This window comes from Dendrobium catenatum, unplaced genomic scaffold, assembly GCF_001605985.2.
Source record: "Dendrobium catenatum unplaced genomic scaffold, ASM160598v2 fragScaff_scaffold_911, whole genome shotgun sequence".
NCBI classification, from domain to species: Eukaryota; Viridiplantae; Streptophyta; class Magnoliopsida; order Asparagales; family Orchidaceae; genus Dendrobium; species Dendrobium catenatum.
In genome coordinates this window covers 1,908,556-1,918,731 of record NW_021319373.1, presented here as the reverse complement: position 1 = coordinate 1,918,731, position 10,176 = coordinate 1,908,556, and the positions used below count along the sequence as shown (strand labels likewise).

The following is a 10,176-nucleotide window of genomic DNA, read 5'->3' as shown; positions in this document are numbered from 1 at the left end:
CTAAGAGTCAAAATAGCAATATCCCAATGTGTTCTCTTTTCTCCAAAAGCAATCAACAATCTCCCTTTATAGTCTCTAAAGCAACCTCCAATTCCAGAACTATAAGAAGTAATGAGAGATGCATCCACATTAATCTTAATCCAATCAAGCGGTGGAGGGTGCCAAGAAGTTTGACACTCCCTAGGGAGGTTAGCACCCCAGCTATCAATGAAAGGATTAGAGATTTTAATAGTAGAATATAAAACATTAGCAGCTAACATAGGAACGGAAATTGCAGTTTTCCCATGTTTTACATAATTCCTGTTTCGCCAATTATGATACACTGTATTGCAATAAAGTCCAACTGTGTCTGGTGCAAAAGTAGAGAGAGTTTCCAGTTCAACTAAGCATTCATTTAAGGATTCAAAGTTTGGAATATAAAATCCCTAATTCTGGATCTGTCTAATGACATTCTGCAGCTCTTTGCACCAGACAGATATATATTCCAGATTTTCACATTCTAGACAGCCTCTAGCACACAAATCTTCATTAGTAAGTTTTCTATACTTCAAAAATTCATTGGTAGGGATTGCTGCTTTAGTAACTCTCCACCAGAAAAGTCCAAATCACTTCATTAGAAGCTCTATACGTTAAAGTTTTTATCACTGGACCCTTCAGCCAGTGATTTACCTATTTGACCTAGTTGAGCTAGCCCAACCTAGTTTGATTAATCAAGCACCTTCTCCACATAAAATCAAATCTTACTTTGTATCTGAACTTTACCAAACTCTTCTGGACTCAACTCCTAACAATTTTTACATGACTAGTCACCTCACCCAGTCAATAGTTGACTTGGTCAATTGAGCCCAAATCTAGTCAAACCTAGCTAATTTGAGTCAAACCCTGCATAAAACCAAATCAAACCTTTTAATCCCTCAAGATTACTTCATTGCTTGTTTTGAACAAGCTCAAACCTTTTATGTTTCAAATCATAATGGGTTTGACTTAGACAACCCATTAAATTTAGTCAAATCACATATACATTCAACCTTTCCTTCAATCATCAAATCTTTTGTTTCAAGCCCCTTTGAATCCACCTCAATACCATGCAAACCTTCTATAAAGCCCATCCAAATCAACTTAGACTATTTGTCTAGTCAAAATTGTCAACAAAACTCAAATATGTCAAATGGTCTACTAAACCAAAACTTGCATTTCCCTCCATGGCAGCCCACATTGTCTGTTCACAACTAGTCTGAAAAATCACCCAAGGTCCATTTCTCTCTTTCTAGGCTGACTCCCTGCTCCCTAACCATTGGGACATGTGTAAAGCAGGTGTCTCCTCTGAGTGATCCTAGCCATCCAGGGAAACCCTAATACTTGAATTGGGTAAATTTATTCAAACTCTTTATTCAAATTATATTCACTTTGCAATCCATCTCCAACAACATTTTCATTTCATTTTGCGTTCCCAGAGTATTTTTTACACTTCACTGGTGTTTCCCTATCTTTTGAAGCTCAACGGTGGGGAAATCAGAAGAGAATCGAAAGCATTTTCAACCAAGCCATTGAAACTCTTCATCCAGGCATCCTTCGGACTTAATTTCATCATGAAAGCTGCTACAAATTCCTCAAGAAATAAATCTAGCCATTAAATTCTTCATGAGATCGTTGTTATTGAGGTAAAACTAAAACCCTAAGTATTTATCTAGGTTTCTAAATAACACTCAAACCCAAGCATGAAAAACAAGAAAAATCTTTTCCCACTTCTTATTCCATTCTATTCTAGCTATGTTTAAACTTTCAAACCACTTGATTCTTCCTATATCATGTTTGAAAAGGTTTTTAAATTTAGGCTTTCGACTAAATGGATGCGGAAGATGAAATCATAGCCGTCCCACATTTCTCATATAATTTTAATGGTTGTGATTTTGTTTCCCCATCTGCTCTATGCGACCCTTTAAAATGACAAAATTGCGGGATTAAATCTCAACTGTCAATATCATTTTACACGGTATTGAATGGCTGAGACCCTTGCTTGTGTGGATAATTAACTTACTACTGCCACCCACGCATTTCAATTTCCCTTTATGACGTGTAAAGTGTCACCACATCAGCATCGCCGCTGCCAAATCCTTTAAATTAATTATAAATGCAATTTTTTTAAACACCCAAAACTTATAAAAATCATAAGTAATTCATTTCTTCACCAAATTTTACATATAGATATTCCATGTTTTCAAAATAAAAATCCTACATTTTAAAAATAAAATAAAATTAAAATTATGAATAAATAGAGAGTAATTTCAATTTTAGTGTTTATTGAATTTCTTTAATTAATCTCTAAATTATTGTCCAATCAAGCTCAAATTTAAATGGGATGAATTAGATGATATTTAAGATATCCAGTAATTTTCACAAGGTCATTTGACACCATTTCATTTTTATATTTAAATCTCCAAAAAAAACCTAGGTCATGATTTGACCTAGATTTTTGAAAATTCACCACAAATATGTTTCTTATTGAATCTCTGGATGTTAGGGCTATATGGATTCAGGGTAATTAACCATTTATTTTAAAAAGTAAAATTAAAGTGATATAATGTATATTAGGAGAGTAATTGACCTTTTAATGCCTACTGATTTTTTATTACTACTCTCCAAATATGCATGATTTTTAATTCAAATTTGGACAAGGAATAACCAAGAATGTTGACTACATTCTCTAATTTCTTTTGCCCAATTTGATGAATATTTTTTTAGTAATTGAATTTTCAAATTTGTAGGTCACTATGTGACATATAAATTTGATAATTCATTACATTTAATCCATAGAGCATTAAAACACCAATTGTTTGTTGTTTGTTTATGTGTAAAAAGGTTAGTCACACTAAATTTCAAACCGATTTGAACACTAGAGACATCTAGAAAATATAATTAAGAAATTTGTCTAGTTAACTTAAAAAATTTTAAGAAATTCCCCAAGCATCCAATTGGGGGTGAAATTCAAACCTAATAAACTTAATGACATTACTCACCTTAGGAATAAATTTGACAATAATCTGAAGTCATTTGGACCCTGAACTAAATAGACCTAAAATTAGCCCCATTTTTTTAGTTGATTTTTACAAAACCTATGATAAATCACACCTCCAATCAATAAAAATTAAAATCCTATTTCAATTTTAACTAAAATTTAATTATTATTTAATAAACTCTTAATTAAATAAAAATTAAATAAAATCATAAGAACTTCAATATAAATCAAATTAATTCCAAGTTTTTAGAGATTGGTCTATAGATTAGTCCTAACCATTAACCTTAATCTCTTGACCATTTGAATTAATTTGGTTAGTTAACTAAATATCCCAAATTCTTATGAAAATAAAGGGTGTTAAATAATTAATTAATTACTTAATAAATAATTAAAATCATATAAATTTTAATAAATACAACTTAAGTGGATAAAACAAAACAAAATAAAATAAAACTAAAATTAGTAATAATTAAGTGAATTTTAAATAAAATTAAATAATAAAGAATTAATAATTAATTAAAATTAATTAAGAATTAATAAAAAATCAATTAATAACTAAAAATTCTAAATAATTCAAATAAAATTAGAGAATAATGATTGAATTTTAATTCATATAAATAAAATTTATTTGATTAAATTTATTTTAATTAAATAAATTTGATATTTAATATTAATTAAATAATTAATGGACTTTTATGATTTATGTTTGACTCCTTTCGAGGACATATTAGCATTGGATTGAAAAGGTCCCTAAATAATTTAAATAATCATAAGAACCTCTTGTGTTATGTACAACGCCTTTCAAGAAGATACTAACACATTGGATTGATGAATCTTTAAGAACCCATTAATAGATTATTCATAAATCAAAGACCCTTATACATCTTACATAATTCCTTTTGAAGAGTATGTATATTGGAATCATAAGGTCTTCCCACCCTCTCCTAATAAATTGTTAATAAATTTTCAAGGACTCTATTCAACTAATCTTATCCTTTATGGGGTAATGATAACATTACAATATAAGCCTATGACTTACTACTCAATAACATCTAGCACTTTGAATTTATTGAGTGTTATATTCTTTAAATATAAAGTTAAACAACTTCAACAATTAAAGTACCCCTTAAAAGAAATTCAATACTTCTAAAATATTAAAACTTAAATTCAAACCACCTTTCAATGACCTTAAACAAACTAAATCATTTGTAGATAATTTCAACTAATAAAACTTAGGACTTATCGAAGCCATATAACCTTCTACGCACAGTAGGCATTATTTTCTAAGACAACCAACTCTAATCTAGACTATATATATATATATATTTGTAGATTCAAAAATGAAATGATTATTCTTCCTTTAAAGATCATAATCTTTTGAAATTCTATAGAAGATTTAGAAGTCAGAATATTCTAGAAAAAATGAAAAATCATATTTATATAGGAATAAAAATTCAGTCTTATTATTGTTGGAGCTTGACCACCTTTAGTTTATAGAAGACCATGAGTTATACTTTAAAAATTATCAATGAATAAAAATTTCATTTATACATTATTGCTTACTCATTATTTTATTACGTGATCATATACATATTGTAGAGTCCTAATTATAAAATTTTTAAAATTATAACTCCTTGTTTCCTAGGATAGAGCATATCAAATTCTACATACATACGTTGATTATTTGTGCTTAGGATTGAAAGTTCGAGGAGGTTGTGAGACCTTAAGGAACAAGCCCAAGGCTAACCAAGATGGGGGTTAATTTATAATTTAAAAATTTCTTTAATAAAAAGAAAATCTTTTTATAACTTTTTCAATACCTAAAAATATAAAAAATTTTAACCCTTGATGCGGAAGTGAATTAATTTCACAATAACAAAAAGATCAGAGTTTTCAATCACATAATTAATCATAGAAAAATAAAGTGCAGAAAATAATAAAAATAAGCACACTAGAATTTATAGTGGTTCAGTCCAACCTGACCTACGTCCACTCCTCGGTTACCTCCATTCTAGGTATTACACTAAAACTAGCATCTCTCCTTTTGCCCCCACACCAAGGCGGAGAAGCTCTTACAATATCTAGGGTTTTTTGGTTAACTGATCATCCAGTACGATATAAATTATGTTGTATTATTAGTTTAAAAAACATAACTTCTTCCTAACTCATTAATTCACCTCATTGAGTGTGTGTGTGTAAGGTTACTTAGCTTTAGGATCCACCAGAATACATGATTAACTCAAGAAAGGTAAAAACTATAAAAAGACTAAAAATATAAACTTTAATCATAATCTACCCAATCTTGAGCTGATCGAGGTTACAACTAAATTGTGGACCTAAAATGTTAGTGAGCTGTGCCAAAATAGATATGCACTAAATTTAATTAGTATAGTAAGAAATCTAATAATATTTGTTATCATCAAATCACAAGCTTGGGTTCAAATTTATAATAATCTCTCCCATTTTTATGATGACAAATATTGTTAGTTTATGATTCAAGAGTGTTTTGCTATTCCATAAGATTTTCCTCACTAAGTAAATTTTTTCAAAAATGGGGGAGGTGTTAAAATTTTTTTATTTTAAAATGAAAAATAACACAAATGAACACAGAGAATTAACAAACAAACATGGAATTAAATATTTCAAAGCAAAATACAAGCTACCATTTCCCCTTTTGACATCATAAAAAGAAAAGGAAATAACAACAAAGAAACAAAAATAAAAAATAGTAGAAGTACAATGATAAAAAAAAAATAGAAAAAAACTAAAATAAGGTGGTGTCTTGATCAGATGGAGGTGGTGGCTAGAAGTATTATTGGATCGAGGCAAATTGGTTTCCAAGCCAAGCCATATCTTGATCATGCTTCTGTTGCTGCTGGGATACGTACTGATAAAAGCAAGCTAAGTCATTCTTATATTGTTGTTGCTGCTTAGCTACGCAGGAGTCAAAACAGGCCACCCACTGATCAAACCTCCAGACCAACAGATCGAGCTGAGACTACTGGCAGATAGGGGCAGGTGTTTGAATAGGCCCTCTCTCTTCTGCCACAAGCTCTTCGTCCACATAATGAACATTACGATGACAAGAACTGTGAAGGATGTGGAAGGAGCTATTGGTATAGTAGACCAGGAGGTGATTAAGTGGTGCAGGAAATTGGATATTATACTTGATTTCCAGGGCAAAAGCAATAACATGTCCTAAGGCAAGATTAGGCTTTCTCTTGTGTCTAGGATATCTAATGCAAGTCAGAGTTTCAAGATATCAGATTATAAGATCAGCTGCATTAAAATCAATTTGAGCCATAATGTAATAGGTAGCAAGAGAGAGAATATGTGTAATGTTGATCCTATCAGCAGCCTTAGGAATGATGGAGTTACGAAGAATGTGTTGACTTGAGATATGTGATATTTAACATTAAATTCCCTAAGAGTGGTGTTGGTAAGTGTCCAATGAAAGTCAGGATTGGAGGACACAAAGTGAATTTTCTAGCAAGTAGTAAAGAGGTGTAGGAATTCATGAAAGTCCTGATAGGTTATTTCTACTAGTCGCCTATTATCATAGGTTATTTCTACTATTGATATTGAGGCTAGTAAAAAACTAAAAAAGCAGTTCAAAATTGAAAGGATAAGCAAGAGTAAGAAAGAAAGTGAGAGTGGTATTGACAAAAAGTGATAGTACTTGGAAGTTCAAATCCTCTTGTTTGATGATTTTTGAGGGGTTAATGCCAGCAGTCTTATATCTGTAATAGCCCGCTTCATCAATGGCCACAGAAAATCGTGTATCTACTGTGCGTTGGGAGGAACTCCTGATGAGTGCTCAAGAATGCTTGTCTCCAACCATTTCCAAGATTGAGAGCTCAAGAGAGAAGGAAATAGGGTTGAAGAGGATTAAGTGAAGAAAAACCTTGAAATGCCTTTATTTTTATTGAAATCAGCTAGATCATATGGTATGATCGTGAGTTCATATTGGATGATCAAGTTCAATCAAATTGTCCAATCTAATATAGTCAAAATGTCAGTCTTATCATACAATATGATCAGAATCGTACTAGACGATTAGAGAGAAAGAGAAAGCGCTCATCCCGAGGAGTCAGTCTAAACAATCATTGACTAATATGATTGTACATGATGAACATGTGTTCATACATAATATTAAATATCATACTGGCTGAATTCAATTTGTCCAACGTCTACTATTACGTGGATCATATGTATAAAATAGGTGTTCATATAATATGATCACAATGATTAATGAATATGAGCCGTTGGATGCACTGTGATCAGATTTGTGATGATATTTGTGAAGATTGTATAATATGATGTGTATCATATAGTATGATTTGAGCAAAAAATCAAAGATGGGAATGGATGATCAAGAAAGCTCTAGGAAAGAAAATAAATCAAAATTACAATAAAAAGATTAACAAAACACAATAGAAATCAAGCAGAAATACTCATCAAAATAAATTCTTTTGTAACAAATAAAAATTTTACCTTATGATTAGATCAAAAACTTAGTGAGAAATGCATTGACAACACTAAAACTTAGAAAGGTTAGAAATTTGAAGGTTGTCAACCCTAGCTCAGGTTCCTTATAGATTAAAGTCTTTTTAAACAAAATCTAATTCAGAAAATAAATTAGAAAGGAAATGTGATCTTTCAAACTTATTTTCAGAAATTTATCTAAGAGAATAGCATTACATAGTGATGAATTAGGAATCAAGTGAAGAATATATCAATTGGCACGTGGATTCTTTTAGGATTTAAAGATTTGAAAGAAATAAAAGATAACTAATTATGGCCTCATTTTGTGCCTCTTTATCAGTTTTTGGTGCACTTTATGCATCTTTTAATTTTTTATATACTTTTTGCAACTTTCAATTTTGGTGTACATTGTGCATCTTTTTCAGCTTTGGGCTCATTTTGTGCCTCTTTTTTCTACTAACTTTCTTCCTTTCTACATCTTTAAAGACTCTCAGTTATGAGATTATCTTTCAAATATGAGAGAAGAAGAACACACTCTCTTATATAAGCAAGAGTAAAGCACAAAGCAAAATTTGATCCATATGATATAGACAAACAACTTGATTAAGAAAATTTGAAATAGATTCATTGACTTGCAAAAATATTCATATGAGATAAAAGACTGTAGGAAGATGAAACATATCTCCATTTCTAGGTCCAATTTTTTATTTGAAATAAATTTTGATTCAAAAAGAGATTACACCACTAAAGGAGTTAGAGGAAGAGGGATACTCATCAATTTTTCTTCCTTTGACATAGTCACATGCGGTGTAATTCCATGTTTATATTTAATTTTCATAAACTGTTGTGAATGATATATCAGGAAAAACGCTAAAAATCGGCGGTTTTTTCCGGCGGTTAGTGTAGATTTATCGGCGGTTTTTAACGTTACCGGCGGTCTAACGGCGGATTGTTAACCGCCGGTAAAAACGGCGTAGGAAACCATTTCCGACGGCTTTTTACCGGCGGTTAATTTTGTGCGGCGGTTTTCCAGCGGCCAATACCGCCGGTGACCACCGGAATTTTAACCGTCGGTCTTCCGGCGATTAGGCCGCCGGTATTGTAACCGCCGGAAAACCGCCGGTCAAATTACCGGCGATTGTCCGGCGGTTAAACCTGGCGTCGTCTGGTTTATTAGACCGCCGGACGGCGCCGTTAGACCGCCGGTAAGGTACCGGCGGTGGATGGCGGTTATAGCCGTCGGTATTACCGATGGTTTAAACCGTCGGGTGTCCATCATATAACCGCCGGCGGCCGTCGGTAAGCCGCCGGTACGTACCGGCGGCTTTATCTTGTCCGTCCGGTATCGTAGTTTCCGGCGGCTAAACCGCCGGTTAGCCGCCGGAAACCTGTAGCACCTGAAAAAAAAAATTGACAGCATCCCCTCTATTTGAGGGAGGTTCACCCTAAAGTCTAAACCTGCAGAAAAAGCATATATATGTTGGGCAACACGCCGCTATATTCATCACAACCAGAAAATACAAACAAAATAAAAAATTCATCACAACATTACAATCACAAATTCACAAGATAGTTCATGATAATGCTACAATCACCAGTTCAGAAGTTCACAAGTTCTAATTAATACATTCATCAAACATAATAAACATCTAATCATCATCGGTATCCTCACTGTCTGCAGATGGCTGCTCCTGTTGGTCCTTCTTCCTTTGTTTTCCAGCTCTGTAGGATTGCAACTCTGCTTGCATTTCATTCTGAGCCTTCCTCATTTCTTCAATCTCTCTAGCTTGAACCCTTTTCATCTCTTCAATCTCTCTAGTAAGTGCTGCAACCCTCTCACTTACAGATTCTTCAGCTCCACTTGGATCATGGAATACAGAGGTGTATGAACTGCCCTCAATAGCAAAAGCTTGTGAACCCATGCCATATACCCTCCCCCTCTGTCTTCCACCAACAACTTCTGACCATGTCTGATACTCAGAAGTATGGGCCGATCCAGAAGATGATCCCTCGCCAGTGGACTGCCTACTTTCTCTAACTCGTAAGAAATCATCCTGCAAGTTACAAATAGTTTTATTAAAATAAATATTTATTCTAAAAATCCAAAAAATTTTACTCACATGAGCCTTCTTAGATTTCTCATCAACCCACTGCTGGTCAGCTTGATGTTGATGAGTTCTTGTATGCAGCTCCAATGGTGTTGGCTCCCGACCCAGGTGCGCTTTCTGAAAATTTGATGCTTAGTTATACTAACATAAATATATGTAATAAACCAATTCAAAACACTTACCAGTCGCCGCCTATGTTCTGTATGAGGTACAAATCCACCAGTATGAAGAGAGCTTCCTAAACCGCCGCAGTCAGAGGCTCTGTTCTGTTTATTCTGCTCTCTCATTTTTATAAACTCCGGGGTAGCCCAAGCACTACTCAAATCTGCCCAAACGCCCTCTCCAATCCAATTAGGCCTCTGCCCGGACTTTCTAATGTCCGTGAACATGTCTCTGAGACGGGTCGCTCCTCTCCTCTCAAAATTAGATCTGATCCTCGTGCTGTACTCAGGCAACCACCTAAATTCTTTCTGTACAAATTTAGGCAATATCAAAAAGATTAGTACAAATTAAATCATATATTTGAAATCATACAAAAAAAAAATATACCTGAAATTCTCCAAACCA

General features: G+C 33.1%; 1 protein-coding gene across 2 annotated transcripts; it reads right to left on the bottom strand.

Annotated features, from left to right (window-relative positions):
- Window positions 1-8,779: 8,779 nt before the first annotated feature.
- LOC110107224 lies at window positions 8,780-10,170 on the bottom strand. Of its 2 annotated transcripts, XM_020837416.2 has the most exons (3): window positions 9,792-10,170; window positions 9,622-9,726; window positions 8,780-9,555 (listed from the first exon to the last, which is right to left on the bottom strand). In XM_020837416.2, exons 1-3 carry the CDS (start codon window positions 9,996-9,998, stop codon window positions 9,151-9,153), a joined length of 717 nt encoding a protein of 238 aa, XP_020693075.1. In that variant the 5' UTR covers window positions 9,999-10,170; the 3' UTR covers window positions 8,780-9,150. The 2 variants fall into 2 exon arrangements, with proteins under 2 accessions (XP_020693075.1, XP_028553140.1); XM_028697307.1 differs by having other exon boundaries at window positions 8,787-9,726.
- Between the last annotated feature and the right edge of the window lie 6 nt (window positions 10,171-10,176).